This window comes from Cibotium barometz, chromosome 13 (assembly GCF_041138505.1).
Source record: "Cibotium barometz isolate CiBa-2024 chromosome 13, ASM4113850v1, whole genome shotgun sequence".
In the NCBI taxonomy this organism is placed as follows: Eukaryota; Viridiplantae; Streptophyta; class Polypodiopsida; order Cyatheales; family Cibotiaceae; genus Cibotium; species Cibotium barometz.
The window spans coordinates 54,458,285-54,481,099 of NC_141058.1; the positions used below are offsets into that span (position 1 = coordinate 54,458,285).

Sequence of the window (22,815 nt, forward strand, 5' to 3'; positions counted from 1 at the left end):
TGCTTTCTTAACATAATACTTTTAAGCATGTGTAATAAAGTCTTTTACCTCACTCAAAATGCGACTAAAATTGGTAGTGAGTTAATGAGCAACTTTGATTTTGTGGGAAAGTCTTGTAGGTAGAATAGGCAAAGCTTTACCGTATACGATCTCAAAAGGTGCTCGTTCGATGTGAGGAGTATTATTATATGCAAACTATAAAAGATGAATGTACTCATCCCATGAACTAAGTTGTTGGGCAACATGGGCTCTAAGTAGATCCAAGACGATGCTATTAGTGACCTGTTGTTGGGCAACATGGGCTCTAAGTAGATCCAAGACGATGCTATTAGTGACCTTAGTCCTTCCATTCATTTTCGGATGGAAAGTAGTGGAGAAGTCTAACAAATTACTGTAGAATCTACAGTCTCTATCAGAAACAATGACTTTTGGCAAACCATAATGCACAAAAATTTTCTTGATAAACATGGTTGCGGCTTGCTGCTGAGAAGTCAGTGTTTTCTAAGAAATTGGCTTACTTACTCAAAGAATCCACTATAGTCCAAATCGTATCATTATGACTGGATGTAGTAGGTAAACCTGTAATGAAGTCCATTGATATATGTTCTCAAGTATCAATAGGGATTGATAGAGGTGTGAGAAGTCCTTCTGTATTACCTTTATAGCTTTTAATTTTATCACAAATGGAACACACAAATTTTGCTACATCTTGTTTAAGGTAAGGCCAAAATAATTCTCTAGACACTAATTTCAAAGTAGCCGAAATACCTCGATGACCCATGTATGGTGGTTAATGTATTTCCTCCGATACCGTCTAAAAGGTTGTGTAACACACAATCTCTTTTGAAAGAAGAGGTAACCATCATGACACAAGTAATCACCACTAGGTTCCAATTATTATCTCTAAGCTTGGTCTAAACTTCAGAGAAACTAGGGTCATGCTCATAGGATTCTCTTATAGAACTTAAGGGTTCTAATTATTGTCTCTAAGCTTGATTTAAAATTCAGAGAAATTAGGATCATGCTCATAGGACTCAAGGTTCACTTTCAATCACAGAGATGTTGTGGACACTAGAACGTCTACTTAAAGCATCTGCCACAATATTTTCCTTCCTTGCTTGATATTGGATCACTGGTCGAAAACTCTTGGTAAATGAAGCCCATTTAATATAACAGTCAAAAATTAAATAAATTTTTCAAATTCTCAAAACATGTACAACAATAGATAATTTCTTGTCATGTATTCTATGATTTCTTTTCGGTTATTTAAGCTTACGACTCTCATATAGGCAATGGGGGGGTGTTAACGTTGAATTTGCAATTGATAAATGCATTGTCCATGATAGAGAACAAGATAAATAGATTATGTTTACTGGATCTTTAACCACCATTAGGTTTATACAAATTGGACATGTATGAAAAGTGTGATGTCTCTTTTCTAGCAGTGCTTATCTACTAGTAGACACTTCTAATAATGCAATGAATAATGCCCAGTTACGGCATGCTAGGTTTTGCCACACTTCTAATAATGCCCAATTATGGCATGCCACGTTTTGCCACACTTTTATTGGTGGTTTGATGCTTTTGCAACAATATGGGATGTTAGAGGATCTTCCTCAACTTGATCCACCACCAAGATATGCACTCTCTCTTTACCCAAGATGGGAGCTCTTAAATATTAAATTACTTGGGGCTAGGGGAAAGCTTTTAAGCTTTACAAAATATATATTTATAAGTGTATGCTTCAATTCTAAGCTTTTAAAAATAAATAAATGAAGCTAGTACATATATATATAATTTCAAGTCTAAGCTTGTAAAAATAAATAAATGGAGCTAGTACATATATATAAAGCTTTTCCAAAAGAACACATGCCTTCCAAAAATAATAATGTATACACTTCGTCCCTTCCGAGTCCTCTTCACCTATAAAATATCCAACAATAAATTGGTAAAACAATTATTCCATAAGCATATTAATCATCACTACACACATGTTGACATCATACGTAAGTGCTCCAAGAATTACCTTGCCATACAAACCAATTGCAACAAACACAAAAAGCCGCATGCATATGTCAATGTGCACCAAATATATTAATATTTAAAATGGCATCACCCATAATATTAACATAATTTGGCATGGCATAAAGACAACAGAGGCATCCCCAAATTATCTAATAGGGCAGAATTATATTTTTAAGAGGGCTTAAATAACATTCTCATAACATCTCCTCTTGGTTGAGTTTGTAATTGCCATTAATTACGGGTTTGTTGAAAAGAATGGAGGATCTCAAGGAAGGCATGGAAATATTTCTTAGGCACCCATGTCACATCTTCACAAGGATGATTTTTAAAGTCAACAAATATTTGATATATTGATTGCCATTATGGATCGATGTAATCTGCTAGTCAATGATAGTATTTGGAATCAAAACTTCTTTCTCACCCTCAATAAGAGGTGGATCCTCATATACATGATAAGTGGAAAGTGATCCCCTAAAAGGTTTAAGAAAACTAACATAAAATGAATTATGAATCTTCCAATGAGAAGGTAATTGTAATATGTAAACAACATCATTAATTTTGTGAATCACCCTAAAAGGTCCATAAAATCTTGGGGTAAGCTTAACATCTGGGAATTTCTCAACACTCTTAAGTGTGCATTTCTCAACACTCTTAAGTGTGCATTTCTCAATTCTCAAAAGTACGTAATCTCCAATTTTAAAAGATATAGCTTACCATTTGTTGTTTTCTTTCTTAACATAATACTTTTAAGCATGTGTAATAAAGTCTTTTACCTCACTCAAAATGCGACTAAAATTGGTAGTGAATTAATGAGCAACTTTGATTTTGTGGGAAAGTCTTGTAGGCAGAATAGGCAAAGCTTTATCGTATACGATCTCAAAAGGTGCTCGTGAGGAGTATTATTATATGAAAATTATAGAAGATGAATGTACTCATCCCATGAACTAAGTTGTTGGGCAACAGAGACTCTAAGTAGATCCAAGACGGTGCTATTAGTGACCTCACTCCTTCCATTCATTTCTGGATGGAAAGTAGTGGAGAAGTCTAACAAATTACTGTAGAATCTACAGTCTCTATCCGAAACAATGACTTTTGGCAAACCATAATGCACAAAAATTTTCGTGATAAACATGGTTGCGGCTTGCTGAGAAGTCAGTGTTTTCTAAGAAATTGGCTTACTTACTCAAACGGTCCACAATAGTCCAAATCGTGTCATTATGACTGGATGTAGTAGGTAAACCTGTAATGAAGTCCATTGATATCTGTTCTCAAGTATCAATAGGGATTGATAGAGGTGTGAGAAGTCCTTGTGTCTTACCTTTATAGATTTTTATTTTATGACAAATGGAACACACAAATTTTGCTACATCTTGTTTAAGGTAAGGCCAAAATAATTCTCTAGACACTAATTTCAAAGTAGCAGAAATACCTCGATGACCCATGTATGGTGGTTAATGTATTTCCTCCAATACAAACCGTCTAAAAGGTTATGTAACACACAATCTCTTTTGAAAGAAGAGGTAACCATCGTGACATAAGTAATCACCACTAGGTTTCAATTATTATCGCTAAGCTTGGTCTAAACTTCAGAGAAACTAGGGTCATGCTGATAGGATTCTCTCATAGAACTCAAGGGTTCTAATTATTGTCTCTAAGCTTGATTTAGAATTCAGAGAAATTAGGGTCATGCTCATAGGACTCAAGGTTCACTTTCAATCACAGAGATGTTGTGGACAAAAGAACGTCTACTTAACGCATGTGCCACAATATTTTCCTTCCTTGGTTGATATTGGATCACTGGTCAAAAACTCTTAGTAAATGAAGCCCATTTAATATGACGGTCAGAAATTAAATAAAATTTTCAAATTCTCAAAGCATGTACAACAGTAGATAATTTCTTGTCATGTATTCTATGATTTCTTTTCGTTGATTTAAGCTTACAACTCTCATTTAGGCAATGGGGGGGATGTCCATCTTGCATGAGAACAGGACCAAAACCTTGCCCACTTGTGTCAATAATACCACAAAGAATGGTCGTTTTGAAAATCTAGTAATGTAAGAACTGGTGCATGAGTTAAAGCTTTTTTAGCTCAAAAAAGAAATGGTCATGTCTACCAGTCTAGTCAAAGCATCTAGCCTTCTTAAGAAGTTCAATTAAAGGATGTGCAATATGTGTAAATTAAATAAGGAGCTTCCTATAGTAGCTGCACAAACCAATAAAAGATCAAAGTTCGTGAATATCACGATGCGGTTTAGGCAAATTAACAATGCTTTTGATCATTTTTAGGGGCTACTTGAATACCATCAATTTGACCTAAGTATTCAATTTCCTCTTAAAAGAAATTGCTCTTATTAGGATTGACATAGAGTTGATTCTCTCAAAAAAGTGAGAACACTTTTTCTAAAAGCTATTTTGATGTTTCAAAGATATTCTATTCATCATTCTATTGAAAGAGGCTGGAGCATTAGTTAAACTAAACATCATAGTGACCGGTTTGGGTTTTAAAAGCAATCTTGAAAATGTCTCCTTCATCCATATGAATCTGATGATAACTAGACTTGAGGTCAATTTTTACTAAAAGACTTGTGCTCCCTTGAGCTTGTCTAGCAAGTCATCCACTCATGGTATTAGATATCGATTCTCCACAGTAATCGTGTCTAAAGAATGATAATCGATACACATTCGATATGTTCCATTCTCTCTCTCTCTCTCTCTCTCTCTCTCTCTCTCCCTCCCACACACACACACACACACACACACACACACACACACACACATGCACGCACTCTCTCTCTCTCCCCTCTTGCTTAATGCCCTTGATGTTGAATGTACTTGAAACTTTTCCCTTGATATACCCCTCTTTGTAAGCTTAATGCCCTTGATGTTGAATGTACTTGAAACTTTTCCCTTTAAATGTACCCCTCTTTGTAAGCTTTAGCTTTTATGGCTTGTTTAATGAGGTAGATTTTTTGTTTTGGTGTTCATAAAGCTTTATAAAACAAATGCTTTTGAGCTTTTGAAAAGTGATGCTCTTTAAAGAAAGCTTTAAGTCTTGAAAAGTTTAAAGGTCAAAAGGTAAGGCTTGGCTTTTAAGTGATAAAGTTTTTAAACTTTGAATACCTTATAAGCTTAGCTTGGCTAGTCAAGCAATATAGTAAAGAAGATGGCTAGTAGCGTATCAATGAAGAGAGTAAAAAAAAGCAAGTGCTAGTGTCCAACAAAGAGAGAGAAGGAAGAAGAAACAACCACTACAATAGAATGAGGGTGTAGCAGTGAAAATAGCAGCGCTTTTATAACTAAAAGGGTAGGGAGATGTCGGCCCATTTTGTTGCTAAAAAAGTTACTATTTCAACGGGGTTGCTGCCTGCTGTTGAGCAGTGAAATTATTGCGTAATAAAAAAAAAGCTGGGGTAGACTGGGGAGTCTACATAGGACTCCCCAGTTTTCCCTAGCTCTTTTTAAAAAAATTAAAACAGAGTCACAGTTTTGTGATACAAACATAAACATGAAAAATACATGGATTGAGAAGAATGCAAGTGAGCCCAAAATGTATTATATTTCGCGAATTGTTGGGCCTTTGGCTATATATAGAAAAAATATATCAAAGAAGAGGTGGCTAATCAGACTCTTCATCGGATTCCAAGTGTTCATTTCATCGTCTTTTTCCTCATGTTCACTTCCTTTTACCGCTTCATGCTTGTAATATGGATCTTCCTCTTTCCCTTCATCCTACATACATGCCATCAAGCGCAAGGTAAGTGATATACAATAAAAGACAATTAGATATAGATAAGAGAAGGGTTGTTTCACTACTTACCTCGTCTGCTTAAGTCCCCAAAACGGACTCATCCAAGTGTACGCCCCACTTACATGAAGCTTATACATAAGGCTTATGCATAGAGCTTGCATAAGGCTTATGCATAACTTGGCCTAACCCTAAACCTGGAACCCAAAAGTGCAATAACACAAAGAGATAAGCATAAACAAAGAATGGAAAAAGAGGGCTTAACTCTTCTTTGAGAAGCCGTAGGAGAGGATTAGCATGAACCCTCATTAGTTGTTCACTTGAATAAACCTACAAAAAAGAAACATAATAAATCAAAAAGTTAGTTCATTCTAACATATTAGCAAGTAAGGAGAAGAAGAGGAAAAAGAGGTGAGCACCCTAAACCCTATTCCTAATACATAAGTGATTGAAAGAAATTGGTTTATGTTGCCCTAACCCTAGCTATATGCATATAATGCTTAATAGATAGCTTGATGGTGAGCTCTCAAAGCTCTCTATTAAAGCTATAGCTATGCATAGGACTAGGGTTAGGACAAGGGAGAGGAAAGAGAGGGGAAGGGATAAAGGGAAAAAAGAGAGAGGGGAAGGAAAAGAAAAGCTCTATGTAGAAGCTTTCCCCATGAAAGCTTAGAATGCAAGAAAGCATTGAAGCTTTCCATGAAAGCTTGGGAGAAAGCAAGAAAAGAAAGGGGCGCTTAACTTGGAGAGGAAGAGAGACTTGATGGAAGAGGTTTGGTGGGAGGAAATGCTGTTGTGCAGGCGTCCTCTTCGTATGTGCAAGGAGTCAAAGTAGATAGAAAGAAAAGACTCCCATTGGCGGTGATTTAGGCAAGAGTCTCAATTTCTAGGTCGCTACCCACAGCAAAATTTCGTTGCTACCTTCGCTGCTGGGCAGCATTATGCAAAATGTCACTGCTGTAATCGTTGTTTAGCAGCAAAATCTTGGGTAATTTTCTATCTGCCAGTTCTGGATAGCTTAAGTGTTTTTGTACTAACACATAATCATTTTTTGCTAGGTTTTAAATGTCTGACAGTGATCAAGGGTCAGAAGTTGGTTCCGAAGCATGGTTTAGAGAATAAATTCGACGTATATATGATCGATGTAAGGGACAATATGTACGACAACATCATATAACAATTGAGCATGCTCGGACGTATAGGCTTCATGAGGCATTGGCATGACCAAGTGTAGATGATGACATGGAGGAGAGCCATAGGAGAGTGCTAGGTAACATGCCACACCATTCAGTGACATCGGATAAAGTGGCAAGGCTTCATATAGGGAAAGCATAGTTGAGACTCATCTTCGCCAACCAATGAATGCGGTGCCTCTACCATTGCCACATGAGGAGGAAGAGAATCTCATCATGGACAACATGGTGAATGACTTCTTTGGATGAGAGGTCATAGATGATAGAAAGCAAGCTCCAATGTCATAAGAGGAGGAAACCTTGCATATAGAGGCACGCATCCCTTTATACAAGGGATGTTCGTACTCCACACTACGAGCAAACTTGGAGCTATCAAAATTGTAAACAACTTATGGATGGAGTGAAGCAAGTGTTACAAGTCTTCTTAGGTAAGATCGCCTCATTCTATTCTCTTAAATAGAAAATGTCTCATGTTTTATATACTCTCCTTACAAATATTTTGACATATGATCTCTTATGTTATGTTGTAGGCTTCTCAAGAAGATTCTTCCCCCTCAAAATCTATTATCGGACTCACGAGATGAGTGTCATAAAATTCCCTCTATGCTAGGTATGGATTACACAAAAATACATGCATGTCTTAATTATTACATGCTATTTAGAGGGGTTAATAAAGATGCAACACAATGTCTACAATGTGGAGAGAGCCGCTATAGGGATGATTTCCAAGGGAGACAAAATTCCCAAGAGGGTGTTAAGACACTTTCCTATCATTCCTCGCATCCAACACATGTTTAAATGTAAAGGGATTGTAGAACTCATGACATGGCATGCTACTCGTCGCTCAACCGATGGCATCATGAGGATCGTAGTTGATTCACCGGCATGGCAATATGTGGAGCATCAATGGCCAGAGTTTAAAGATGAGCCCCATCACTTACGTCTTGTCTTGGGCATGGATGGTGTTAATCCATTTGGCTTCAAGTCCACATCATGGTCTACTTGGTCTATTGTATTGGTTAATTACAACCTCCCTCCATGGGTGGCAATCAAGAAAAATCATATCATGCTTGCTCTCCGTATACCAGCCAAGTATAAGGTGGTGAACATGAATGTGTACCTCGAGCCTTTGATTGAGGCGCTTGAGACACAATGGTGAGGTATCAAAGTGCATGATGTCTCGAGGCAAATAAATAAGTGTGAGGCGGAGGTGAAAAGAGTTTTGCTTTGGACGATACATGACTATCCCAAGTTCTCGAAGTGCTCAGATACATACTTGAACCGGATAACTTTAAGCTTTAAACTTTAAACTTTAAACTTTAAATTTATATCTCTACCTCTCAATCATATCAATTTTAAAATAGGTTTGGCAACCTCTGGACATCATGCATGTCCGATTTGTGGACCATCACTTGTTTTGGAAAGACCCTCTACACTTAAGAAGGTGGTGTATGACAAACATCGTCGATTTCTCCCTTCTTCACATCCCAAGTATGTGCCACATGATGTCTCACCACTTGTGATGAGAGGTAGAGATTGGTTTAAGGCATGGAGAAGTACCCCCAATCCACCACCCGATGGGATGTCTAGACACACAAGCTTCTTTCGACTTCAATTGGTGTGAGTTGAAGATCAATCATCTCTTAGATCCCATGCATATCTTTAAGAATGTGGCAGAAAATATTTGGGACTATTTGATTGGTAAAAGAGATACAAAGGGTGTAAGGGATGACTTACAAAACATTGGACCCCTTCAAAGTGCATGGCCAATCGAAAGTGAGAGTGGTAACATGGTCCTACCAAAGGCACCATGGGTATTAACCAAGAAGGAGCACAATAAGGTGAAAAGTGTGATTGCCTCTTTTTGTACACCAACGGGAGTAATGCATTCATTGAAGGGTGCCTTCACAAAGACCAAAAAGAAAGGAGAGGTACAATTATATGGCCTCAAGGAATATGATTGGCACAAGATATTATAGGTATATAATATTCGCTTATTCATTTTCTCTTTATGGTACATAATTTGTAGGCTCATATACTAACTTCCATTTTTTTCTATGCATAGTTTATTCTTCCAATTGCTATAGTTGGTTGTGGAGACAAGAAGGTAAGTGAGGCTATTTACAAAATGTAAAGCTTAGTGAGATATAAATCTTCTTCAATTCACTAGCTAAGTTATATTGTATATTTGGTATTCTCATGCGCTTACAAGTTATGTACAGTAAATAGTACACATGATTGCTATGTATGTAGTTACATATCCTTAAAGGAAATAGATCCTACATCCATTGAGATGGCTCGTCTCAATGCTATTGATTGAGGCAGTGTGTATGATCGAGGAAAACTTTCCTAGAACAATTCTCACTAGCCAATTGCATCTTGTGGTGCATTTGGTTGATGAAGTGCGCTTTGTGGTGTTGTTCATGTTCGATGGATGTTTTTCCTTGAAAGGTTCATGAAAACCTTACCGGGCTTTGTGAGACAAAGAGCAAAGCCAGAAGCAAGCATGGCAGAGAGATGGTTGATGCAAGAGTCTCTTGTGAGTATCTCAAAACATCTCTCTTACATAGATCCTTCCATGCTATGATTGTGAATAAATGAGGAGAATGACCGACTAATCACTAATGTGCCACAAGGAAAAGGAAGGCAATGAAGACTGGATGAAGCATTATGCCAAAAGGTGAATACATTCTGTATTCTAAATAGTCCCATCATGTGGAGAAGTGGATTGGGAGATATAAGGATGCAATCAATAGACGAAAGTATAAGAGAAGAGCTTTCAAAAGAGAAAATAGACGCTTGCCATTCTCGCCCAGCTTGGAACCTCTACCAAATGTGATCAATATAGAATGGCTTCGTATGGCAATATTGATGGCATCGAAAAATGGACAGATGATCACAAGAGAAGAGCATGAGTATGTAAGAGGATGTGACCCTCAAATAAGTACATTCTTAATCTCTGTCTCATGCTTCGATCGTTATATACCTTGTTTAATGCACTATACTAAATGACATGCTTTTGTTTAATGTTAGTACAAACTATATAATACAATATGATAAGAGGGAAGGCACTTTCTCGCACAGAGCATGTGGATTCTAAAAGATATATATTTGATTGTGGTGTGATGGAAACTTTTGAGCAAGAAATTCGAGATGTCATAGAGGACAATCTTAAGTATTGTGGAATTATATGTGGAATTATTCAAGATATTCTTGAGGTTGGGTTTAAAGCATTTAGTCTATTCATCTTTAATGTCAAATGGTTCAGGGTGATATATAGAGGTGCTCAAGCAATCGTGAAGAAACATCCAAATGGGTTCCTTCAAATTGATTCCACCAAGTTTTGGAATGATGAGAAAGATACTTTCGTGCTACCTTAACGCTGTCAATAGGTTATTAACCTAACCAATCCCAGTGATAAATCTCAATGTAGTATAATAAAAGTGTAACCCCTTTACTTTGTGATATTAGGTTGTGTTCCACACTGATTGAATTGATCCAAAGTGGTAGTATGTTATACAAGTTTCCCCTCGTTCAAAACATATCTTTTAAGATCAAGATGTTGAGGTCAAATCTCTGGATGAGGTGCAAGTATTACCTCAAATCGGCTCATTAGAAGAAGACAATGAAGAAACATTTTGGAGGAGACCGATCAAGAGCATGAGGAACATTAATCCAAAGAAGATGATGAGTTACCTATCAATCATAACAATGGTTCAATGGATAATGATAGTGATATTGATATGGAACCCCATCTTTTCATTGAGCTTCCATTAGATATAGACAATGATAAAGCAACACATATGAATTTATTACAAGATGGGATAGATTAATGATCTTGACATTGTTTCCCTTCTTAAAAGTTTTCAGCTTTATTTTTTTGCTCAAAACATGGCTCCAAGGGTTCTGATGGATGTTTTTTAAAAACTATAATCATTTTCTATATGTATGTGACATGTATAACTTAAATTCAATACTTTTAACAACTCTCTAGAATTTATGCAGCAAGAATAGCAGCAAAATTTCACTGCTATTTTTACTGCCCAACAACAAAATTACAGTATAGCATCGAAATTTCGCTGCTATGCTCGCTACTCAGCAATGAAATTTTGTTGCTAAGCAACAAAACAGCATTAGAATTTCACTGCTATGGGTACTGTTGAGCAGCGATGTTTTGCTGCAGGGTAACGACCGAATTCCTCGACATCTTGACAAAATAAACGCTATTAGAACGCTGCCATACCCCTGGTGTGTTGTAGTGTATGAAAACAGCGCGAAGAGAGATAAAATAAAATAGTTGACAAAGAGAGAGAAGAGCGCCATCATAAAAGAAAAAGGGAGAGGGTAAATCGAGCGGAGCTTGCATAGAGATAGGGAGAAATTTGAAAAATTTTCTTTGAAAAAATCCAGAAAAGAAAATATGGAAGTCTCTCCATCGTTCAACATAGATTTGCTGGGTTGTGAAGCTTTTCAAATTCTGAAATTAGAAGAATAATGCCAAAAACCTACTCAATCCATCCATACGGTTAGAATTTGGAGAGGGTGAAAGAAACAAAAGGTGGTTTTATGATTTTAGAAAGAGGTTTTGAAAAATGTGGTAGAGAAGAAGTATTATCCACCAATGGTTAAAACTGATTTGTTAATGCCCTTCCACTTCATAATTAATTAAGCACTAATAGTGTTGCTAAACACTAATGGTGATCTTAATCACCAAAGAAAGTGTTCCTTGACACTAATGAAGCTCTCTCCATCAGTATTTGTGGTTGGGCACAAACCCTAAGTGCTAAACCATAAGCTGCACCATTTTAATCTCCTTTTTATGCAACATCCTTGGCTTGATTAAGGGTTGTTGCACTCTCATAAGCCTTTCTCTTTCTACTTAAGCTAAAATATTAAAATTTTTGGTTTTTTCTTCTTCATAAATCAGCCCATTACTCTCTAGTAATCTCCTTCAATACCCAATGTCAAAGGAAAACACCCAAATTAAGAAGTTCTCGGGAGAGGGCTTCCACACTTGGCAAGTCCTTGTCAAGTACAAGATGATGTCCAAAGGTTTTTGGCCATTCATCTCCGGCACTAAGGTTATTGGCCATTCATCTCCGGCACTAAGGTTATTGATCGAACTAAGGTTGAAGATATTGAAGATGATGAGAGGGCACAAGCCATCATCATGCTTCATCTTGATGAGGCTCTCATTCACCATGTGGACCAGCTTCCGACTGCAAAGGAGAAATGGGATGAGCTTGATAAGCTCTATGGAGCTCGTGGTAAGAATTCCAAGATCTCACTTAATATTGAAATTTTCAGCTTGGAACTCAAAAAAGGGAGACGGCATTGGAGCCTTCATCTCTCACTTGAAGAGCCTTATGGCTCAACTTACATCAGTGAATGCGAGAATGGATGAAGATGATGCAGTGGCTGTTTTACTAAAAGCAGTCAAGAAGGTGTACCCCACCTTAGTCACCACCCTGAAGAACATACCTAATCCCACCCTTGAAGGAGTCATTCAATCTTGTCTTGATGAAGAAAAGAGGCCAAAGGGAGGAGCAGAATCTTCAAATGCAACAACTTCATCGAATATCGAACAAGCTTTGTCACATCAAGTGATCAAAGTAAGATGTGTCCATTGCAAAAAGGTGGGTCATTTGGCAAATAATTGTTGGATCAGATATCCCAACAAAATAAAATGTAACAAGTATAAACAAACTGGACATATCACTTCTAAATGTCCTAACAAAGAGTCAGAGGCTAACTTTGTATCAGCCTCTAACTCCATTGAGAAATTGTTTTAAATCTCAATGTAACCACACCTATATTCCTAACCTTGTACGCCTAATGTTATAAAGGCAACCTATGTCCAATACCACCTATTCCAATTTTCTTTCATAGTTGGTATTGAGGGGGGGGGTATTAAGAGACTAAGGTTATGTAAAAGGGGAGGAGAAGGGTGTGTGTGTGAATGGACTTATGGTCCACTAGCTCACCTATTTAAAAGTGAAGCTAGGAGGCATTTTGTATTGAGCAAGGCCAAGTTGTACCCATAAACAACTTAATAAACAAGATATTTTCTTGTATTTTGTCAGTTTATCTCCTCCACATATCTTGTTCCACCACGTTTTTCTCAACAAGATTGCTTCGGGCTTAGAGAAAGTGTTTAAGCTTTACATCTATGCTTCAAGTCTAAGCTTGTAAAAATAAATAAATGGTTGTGCACAAGCTAGCACGTATATACAAAGCTTGTCCAAAATAATGAATGCCTTCCAAAAATAATAATATATATAGTGTCGCCTCAATCTTTCGAGTCCTCTTCCGCTATAAAATATCCAATAATAAATTGGTAAACAATTATTCTAGTAGCATACTAACCATCACTACACACATGTTCATTAAGCATAAGTACTCCAGGAGTTACCCTGCCATTCTAAACAACTGCAACAAACATAGGAAGCCGGTAAGCATACGCCAATGTGCACACTAAATGTATTAATATTTACAATGGCATCACCCACAATATTAACTTAATTTGGCTTGATGCAAAGATAATCCAGGTATCCCCGAATTATCTAAGAGGGTAGAATAATATTTATAAGAGAGTAGAATAATATTTTTAAGAAAGCTTAAAATACATTCTCATAACATAACTTATATCTCAAGGGTACCTGCTGCCTCTGTGTGTGTGTTGTGTGTGTGTAGGTGAACTAACTTCTCTGTAGGTAGACATGCGAACTAAGCTTTGTAGACGAACTGGATGTGTGGAGTTGGTGGTGGTGCTCAAGTAGCTTTACAATGTGAACTAACCTTTGTAGGCAAACTAGATGTGTTGAGTTGGTGGTGGTGGTGCTCAAGTAGCTTTACAGTGTTCACGTTGTCCTCTGTATAGGTTGTTAGGCCGATGGTGCAACTTCACAGCGTTTAGGGTACGCACCTAGAATAATATTTTTAAGAGGGCTTAAAATACATTCTCATAACATAACTTATATCTCAAGGCTACACACCTGCCTTTGTGTGTGTGTTGTGTGTGTAGGTGAACTAACCTCTGTAGGTAGACATACGAACTAAGCTTTGTAGAGGAGCTGGATGTGTGGAGTTGGTTGTGGTGCTCAAGTAGCTTTACAGTGCGAACTAACCTTTGTAGGCAAACTGGATGTGTTGAGCTGGTGGTGGTGGTGCTCAAGTAGCTTTACAGTGTTCACGTTGTCCTCTGTATCGGTTGTTAGGCCAATGGTGCTCAAACAACTTCACAGCGTTTAGGTTGGATTGGAAGTGGTGGAGGCATGTCTTCTTTTTCTACATACTCAAACTCATGCTTGCCGATCATTGTCATGCCACACTCAGCTCTCGCCAAGTTGTCACACTTAGGTCATGCTCGTGGTGGGATAACTACCACGTGGCCGAGCATGGAGGTGCCACATGGCAACTCTCCCATAAGAAATCTATAAAAGAAGGGGTAGTTTTATGAACCTTTAAAAGATATCAAGTTTCCTAAGGTTTTAAAACATTGTAGACACATACACTAATAAAAGCCTACATGATGCAAAACTTAAAGCAAGCATAAGATGCATAAACCTTCATTAATAAAAGCATATGTGATGCATAAACACCATAATAAGACATGTGAGATCGCACTTGTAAAGGAGCAACGTAAATATAAAATAAATACATAATAGATATTCATAAATTTAATTTATAAAGTCAAGTTCTAAGGTCTTGGCGCCCTAAACTCTAAGGACTTTTTGCACCTCTATTTGAATAATTAGTTGGATTCAATTTTTTCAAAGGCTACATTTATGCACTTAAGGAAACTCAAGGTTTAAGGATCTTTTAAAAGACATCAAGTTTCCTAAGGTTTCTAAAGAGCATATAAACATTGTAGACTCTTAAAGATGCACTAGAAAAAACATATATAATGCAAAAACTTAAAAGAAGCCTAAGCTACATAAACCTTCACTAATACAAGCTTATGTGATGCATAAACACCATAACTAGATTCTATAGTGTATTTTAAAAGTAGAGATGTCCCTGAAGAGAGCAAAGATTCCTCTCCTTCCCCCACTCCCTCTCTCTCTCTCTCTCTTACCATTTTTGGCGAAAAGTTGATGATTGTCGAAGGCTTGTAGTTAGTGCTCACATAACTCGGTTTGTAGTGTAATTTTCTCGCTTGAAATTTAGAACTCTTGGTTAAAATTCAACGTTGCCTTTAATTTTAAAGGTTGAAATTTGTACATTTTAGTTATAGATCCCGGCATTTGTACGACCTCCACTAGCCCCTTACCATTTATTGAAAGAAAATGCGGCCTTTGGGCCTTGGCGTCTACATGATTTTGACTTGAGTCAAACGAGCTTCGCGTCCACGTGTCCTGACGGAGAAGCGTTTGGTGTTTAACGAGCGGTGATTGGCTAGAGGAAAACGTGCGAGTATCTGATTGGTTGGATGCACTTTTAATTTTGAAATCCATTAGGATTAAAATTCTTAATTCTTTGAAAATGTTTTATACGGTTTAACTAACACCCGCCATTGAAGCAACTAAACAGCAGTACCAACACAACGGCAGAGAGGTAGAAAAGCATCTACACCAGCAGCACAGAGCTAGCAGCGACGACAGGTTTTTGGTTGAGTTTTATCTTTCATCGAAGAATAAATCACATTAAATCTAGGTTAAGGGTTAGGGTTTCCTGCTGGTTTTCTCCCTCTCATATTGATATCTGAAAGAGGAGGAGAGTTAGGGATAGAAACGGCAATAGATTCGGTAGAGTTTTCTGCAGGTTCTTTAACGAAAAAGCGTAAAAACAGAACTCGACGTAGATCGGTATTATTGTAGAGAGAGCAGAACTCGGGTTAGGGTTTTTCAACTACAGTCTAACAGCAGGCCCTCTGGCAGGGTGAAAGCCAGGATTAGGTTTTTTTGGAACAACGGCAAAGGAAAGGTGTATTCCGAGGACAGAAGAAAAGTGGAATTTTGAGGTAGAAAGTTAGGGCTAGGGTTTCGCAGGAAGTCGGGATCCTTAAATCTTTAGATCCCACTCCTTCAGAATATCTGAGATTTGGCCAAAAGCTATCCTGGTCCTGCGGCATCCATTAGATGGTTTGATTTAGCCAGGAGGGCCCAAAGATTTAAGCATTATGGGTGTTTTGAGAGCACTCCTCTTCGCCCTAATTTTCTCAGCCTCCTGTGTACAAGATGCTTGCTCCAGGTAAGATTCCACAGGTCATCATGTATTTTCCTTTGTCTGCATGGAATGCCCTTGGTGGTTTGCTTGTCTAATTCAATTCATCGGCACAGTCCTAACTGTAGATTAACCTGGAGGTTTCTTCAGTCCTAACTGAGATTACGCTTCATCTTGCAGTAAGAACTATTATGACATACTGCAAGTACCTAAGAGTGCATCGGATGATCAAATCAAGAAGGCTTTTAGAAAATTAGCTCTTAAGTTTCATCCTGACAAGAACCCTGGCAACGAGGAGGCCACCAAGAGATTTGCAGAGATAAATAATGGTATGGTACAGACTTGAAGTCATGTGACTCACTAGGCTGCATCGTGAATAGTCTTATTATCTTTTGCATTTCTTTTTGTGTCAGAATAGTTGAAATCATCTTTCTCAAGGTGTGTAGAATTAAGAATATGTATCAAAGCATTAAGTTACATGTATACTGGCTTCACGTGGCAATGCTCATGCCATGGCATGTACATTGTGGCGTAATGCTCCCATACATACTCTAACACGTGATGTTCCGTGTATACTAGCATCACATGACAATGCACAAGCCATGGCATGATCAAAGTATGTGTAAAAGCATTGAGTAACAATGTACATGCCATGGCATGATCAGACAATGTATAAAATCATCAAGTAATAATGTATATGCCATGGCATGATTTGATAATGTGTAAAATCGTGAGTGACAAAGAACATGCCATGGCACGAGTCAGGTATATATATACACAAGTACTAAGTGTCATTGTACATGCCACCATCAGGGTATGTGTTTTGATTAATGTATAGTATGCATAAAATCATTGATCATGTGCATGCCATTTCATGATCAGGTTGTATCATGGAAAATAATCAAGAGTAACGCTTTTCATGTTCCAAATGTTCTTGATGCAGCTTATGAGGTGTTGATAGACAGAGAGAAGAGAAACATATATGATCAATATGGCGAGGAGGGTTTGAAGCAGAGCGGCGGCAGAGGAGGAGGTGGTGGTGGGGGCTTTGCACAAGATATCTTCCGGCAGTAAGTTTTGATTTTTGCATTCCGTTTTGTAGATAATCATGACATCATCCAAACATACTAGGGCAAGCATGGGCACCTTTGTAACGTTGTCAGCCATACTGTTTGCATTTGCAATTCACACAAGAATCTATCAAATCTAATTTTTTGCCGCTTTCCCCTATCAACTTGGCTTGAAAAACTTTTTATTAAACCAAACTTTCTTTATCTCTGAGTTTTTTTTGGTAGGGTTATGGGGAGGCATTTGCCCTGCTTCACAATTCCTAGTAAACTTTTTATTTTTGACCCGTGAGCTAAGACTAGCACTTGGTGATCTTACCCTTGTAGTATGGGTATAATATTCTATATAACAGATGAAGGTTGTAATTAAGCAATGCCCTCATTTGTAGCATTTTATATGTGGCTATAACCTATGAAGACTGCTCTGGAGCTGTCAAGGAGACAGACAGAAACCTAATCTTTCAGAAGCGTCTTGGGATATAGTGAATGTGCATGGCTTGTTTGAGGGAGCCATCTAATAGTCAAGAGTCATGATCCAGACCAATCTGAAGCTGTAGCATTGGAATTGAATGCGAAGCAATTAAGGCCAGTTGATTATTAGAGTTCAAGGAGACGACAAAATACAAGGATTCTAAGCCAACCGTGACCGGCTAAGGGTGGGCCCACAGCTGTTAGAATTCATTGCTTTACCCTCATCATGTAATGCTTCGACCAGGTCATATATGAATGGCCCCATTAGGAATTGGATGCCCACCCCCCTCCACTCTGGTCTGAACACCAAGCGGTGGCCAATTAACCTAGGAAGATTTGGCACACTGCCAAATAGGCTACATGCTATGTATAAACCGATATTCCCATGCTGCTTCTTTACAGCATACAGCCTCCATCTTAGCTGTTAATCAAGCTCTTCAATTGCACCTCTGTAAAGCTATCTGTGAGGTGAAGGTGCTAACATAGATGAATAACAGAATGGGAGACTTAACAGAAGCACACACCAATAACGGACCAAATGGGCACCAGCTAGGGCTAGATGGGCACTGGGCAGGCTGGTCGGCGACTCGGCAGCCAGAGCAGCCGGCAGGTCAGGCAGGAGGCCGCCGACCAGCATTATCAGGGCCTATAAAGAGATGTCCCAGCCCCCCTTACTAATTCCACCTTCCTAGACACAAGGCATGGATCTCCTCGTATCTATCTTCGTCAGGCACGAAGTCTTTCAACTTCTCTATCATGCGATCCATGGCCTCGTAGACCTTGCCTATGCATGGTTGCATAGCGTCTACAATCCTCAATAGGTGGACTATGGGCCTCACCATAGCATCTGTGGTCTTCACACGCTCCCACCAAGAGGCGTCATCCGCCTGAGCCTACACTCTTGGCTAGTGTTTGTATGGGACTCTTGCATGGCAACAAACTCTTCGCTAAGGAAAAGCCCCCTCAAAGCACCGCTACAATCCTTCAACCGGCCCAACATGAGAAAGTTGTAGGCAAACCGGGTGTCGGAATATTTGAGGAGAGAGAGACAGGACCTCTTGTTGAACTCATGCCGAAGTCTTTGGTGGTTGAGGACAAAGGAGACCATGGTGTTGGCCTCCTCAATGAGCGGGCTGATCCATGGTAATGCCCCGATGTCCTTGAGGAGGTTGTTTAGGCAATGAGCCATACAAAAGGACACCGTGACATGTCCATACATACTTTGGAGAATAGCTCCCGCCGCCCTATTGGAAGGCTCCCCATCCGCAACAAAGCCCACTACATGCTCGGGGCCAACGATCTCCATGGTGGTAGCCCACTCCGCCGCAAGCACATCCGCGCTCTTCCCAGTGCTAGATGCATCATGAGATGAGATGAAGTACATCTCTCCGCGGGAATATGCAACCATGCCGTGAATACTCCTCTTGCGGGTGTCACTCCATCCATCCACAATGAGGGAGACTCCGTTCCTCTCCCATTGCCGCTTTGTGTTGTCGGCCGCTTGCTCTACAATGCGCTTCTCCTTGTCGAGCAATGTAGTGCGCAAGCTCTTGGATGAGGGGGGCGTATAGGTTGAGCCATACTCCCCAATCTTCTTAACCATGACCTTGAAGTATTCCGACCTATTCAAGAAAGTAATTTACTAATGAGAAGGGGACTAGGATGATGAAAACATGAATGATGAATTGGCAATGATCGATTGCACTTACCTAGCCGCTTGAAAGGCAATGTGGTCGTGGAAGAAGAAGCGGGCCACCACCATATCCACCTCCTCCTTCAACTTGGGGTTCCAATTCTCCCAAGTGTAGATTGTCGCCGTGGGCCACGTAATGATTGAGAGGCCGTGGAGATGGAGGGTGCCGGTGTCGTGGATGGAGTAACATTCCGACTTGATGGTGAAGGTGATGGTGTGCATGATCCCGATCCACCACATGACTCCATTGTAGAGGCTTGAGTTCCTCTCCCCATCGTCGCGGGATCCACGGCCACTCGTGGTGTCCTTCTTGTCGCTTCGACCGCTTCGTAGACGCTAAGCTTGTCAAGAAGTTCCCGTCTCTTCTCGGGCGTGACATTCGTGCAAAACCTCACCTCATGCCCACTCTCATGCAAGAGGTGGGCTCGCACTTTGTTGGCGCCACCCGTTCGCCGGTACGGGCAAAGCTTGCATACCCACGGCCGAGAACCGCCTCCATGAACGGATGTGGTGTAGTTAACCTCCTCCCACCATGTCCATCCCGTTGTCCTTCTACGAGAAGCCCCGGCACCTGAGGAGGATGCTATGGTTGAAGATGGCTCGACTCTTGAGCCTTGAGGAATGAGAGAGAGAGAGAGAGAGAGAGAGAGAGAGAGAGCCCAGAGGCTTGGAAGTTGGAAGACTCAAAGAGTCAAGACTCAAGAGGCTTGAGGGAGAGGTGAGACCCTAGGCCCTAGAGCTTGGAACTTGCAAGTTGGAAGAGAGAAGATTCAAGAAGCTTGAGCAATGAGCCTTGAAAGCTTGAGCAATGAGCCTTGAGAGTTGTGAACTTGTGTGTGCTTGTAGCCTTGTAGAGGCTTGTTCTTATATAGATAGGCAAGAGAGAGAGAGAGGAAAGCCTCAAGGGCAAGAGAGAGAGAGAGGGCCAAGCCTCAAAGAGCCAAGGCCCAACAGCCATAAACGGCTCGAAAGGAGCAGGCAGGCGGCAGGCAGGCGCAACGGCCAAAAACGCAGCAACGGCAGGCGTAACGGCTCTCTGCCGTCCCCGCACAGCGCCGTCCCCGACAGGCGTCCCCGTCCCTGCGCCGTCCCCGTCGCCGTCCCCTGTGAGAAACGTCCGTCGGGGGACGTCCGTCCGTCCCCGTCCTTGCGCCGTCCCGTTTCGCGATCCCGGCGTTCCAAGGCTCTGTCCCCTCCGTCCCCTGTGACTATGTCGTGTGGGCTGAGCAAGGGTTGAGAGGCCGTGGAGATGGAGGGTGCCGGCGTGATAGATGGAGAAACATTCCGACTCGATGGTGAAGGTGATGGTGTGCATGATCCTGATCCACCACATGACTCCATCGTAGAGGCTTGAGTTCCTCTCCCCATCGTCGCGAGATCCACGGCCACTTGTGGTGTCCTTCTTGCCGCTTCGATTGCCTCGTAGATGGCAAGCTTGTCAAGAAGTTCCCGTCTCTTTCGGGCGTGACATTCGTGCAAAACCGCACCTCATGCCACTCTAATGCAAGAGGTGGGCTCACACTTTGTCGGTGCCACCCGTTCGCCGATACGGGCAAAGCTTGCATGCCCATGGCCAAGAACCGTCTCCATGAGCGAATGGGGTGTAGTTAACCTCCTCCCACGATGTCCATCCCGTCGTCCTTCTATGGGAAGCCCCGGCACGTGAGGAGGATGCCATGGTTGAAGATGGCTTGAGCCTTGAGAGAGGGAGAGAGGCTTGAGGAAGAGACTAGAGACTATAGTGCTTGTGTGAGAGCCTAGAGGCTTGGAAGTTGGAAGAGGCTTGAGGGAAAGAGTCTAGAGAGTAGAGACTAGATAGTAGAGCTAAGAGAGTAGAGACTAGAGTGGTTGAGGCTCGGGCCTTGTGTGAGAGGCTTGGAACTTGGAAGTTGGAAGTTGAAAGAAGCTTGAGGAAGAGAGACTAGAGAGAGTAGATATACTCATAGAGTGTGGCTTGCCGCTTGAAGCTCGAGCAATGAGCAAAGTGCCAAAGACTCAAGACTCAAGAGACTTGAAACTTGAAAGTTGCTTGAAGGTGTGAGTGTGTGCTTGTTCTTATATAGATAGGCAAGAGAGAGAGGCAAGGGCCAAGGGCCAAGGCCCAAGTGGCAACAGGGAAAGGCGTCCCCAAACGGCCACCTAAACGGCCAAAAAAAGGACAGTTGCAGGGCGCAATGGCTCTTTGCCGTCCCGCACAGGTCCGTCTCCCACACCGTCCCCGTCCCCCGTCCCTTGTGAGGGACGCCTCCAGGTGGACGTCCGATCGTCCCCTTCCATCCTCATTTCTGCCGCGTCCCGGGACGGCGTCCCAACATCCCAAGCTGCCGTCCCTTCGGTCCCCTGTGACTATGGTACAGACTCTAGAGAGTAAGTGTAGAGTGTAGGTTGCTTGTGGCCAGTAAGTATAGAGAGTAGGTTGCTTGTGAGTGAATGTGTGTCTTCTGCTTTATTTCTGTCTCTTACGTCAGCAACAGTCTTACACAAGCACACACCAATAACTTATAATCACAATGCTCCATGTACAAGCATGACGGGTGACTCAAGGCTGAAAAAATAAAGAGAGAACCCAATCTCTACCCAAGAACAATCTCCCTAACAGCTTGAGTTGCATGAGAACCTCTGTTTAGAAGCAAACGCTGGTTGATGATGGAAGAAGAAACTTGCTACTGAAGTATGGGGCTTGGGCTATAATCGAAACCTCATGGCTTCTCCGAGTATGGTAGAAGTTGGCTCAAGTGAAGGAAAGCTCTGATTTTCAAGAACGAGGAATGTCACGTGCACACCTTAATCCGGTGCCATGTAGACATGAGTACTCCTTGCAAAAGCAAAGTTAGAGGTCATATATGATAGTTTGGAGCCATTTTGGTAGTCCTATAGGTGCTCAGAGGTGCCCAGGACACCTCGAGACATATTATGGGCACAATATGAACACATTTTATGACATTTTTGATTACTTTTTATGGCCTCAAAAGTGAAAATCGACCCGATTAGGACTTGCTATAAAGGCAGGTCATGTGTCATTCATAACCATTCAAAAATAGGGATTGTAGAGCCAAGACCAAGGGCATGGAGTCTAACAGTTTGGATCAGCCAAGTACATCTCCAAATTAGCGTTTTCCATTAATGCACAGAAGAGGATAGTAAGCATTAGTTCAAGCATAGCAGTCATAGTCTAGATCTACATTGTATCTATGACAATCATTACTCATTCATCCAAGAATATATAGTAGGAGTAGGTTAGGTAAGAAGAGAGAAGTAGTGTCTCTCTTCTCCTTCTCTCTACTATTATGTCATGAGCATGTGATTAGCGTCAATCTTTATTGATTTGTATTAATCATCATTAAGCACGCTTCTGCGTAGTAGCAATGTTACATTGGTATCAGAGCATGTGTAGGTTCTTCCTTGGAAAAGATTTGCATCGATGCTAGGATTTGCATGTAAATCAGCAAATTAGG

The 22,815-nt window shown here is 40.6% G+C and overlaps 1 protein-coding gene across 1 annotated transcript in view; it reads left to right on the forward strand.

Annotated features, from left to right (window-relative positions):
- Positions 1-15,450: 15,450 nt before the first annotated feature.
- LOC147632857 (dnaJ protein ERDJ3B-like) overlaps positions 15,451-22,815 on the forward strand; it is a 49,270-nt gene continuing 41,905 nt past the window's right edge. The window contains exons 1-4 of the mRNA XM_086807731.1: positions 15,451-15,567; positions 15,844-16,156; positions 16,310-16,458; positions 17,073-17,199. Coding sequence (XP_086663857.1) covers positions 16,086-16,156; positions 16,310-16,458; positions 17,073-17,199 — 347 coding nt within the window. The 5' untranslated portion in view covers positions 15,451-15,567; positions 15,844-16,085. The remainder of the gene's footprint in view (positions 15,568-15,843; positions 16,157-16,309; positions 16,459-17,072; positions 17,200-22,815) is intronic.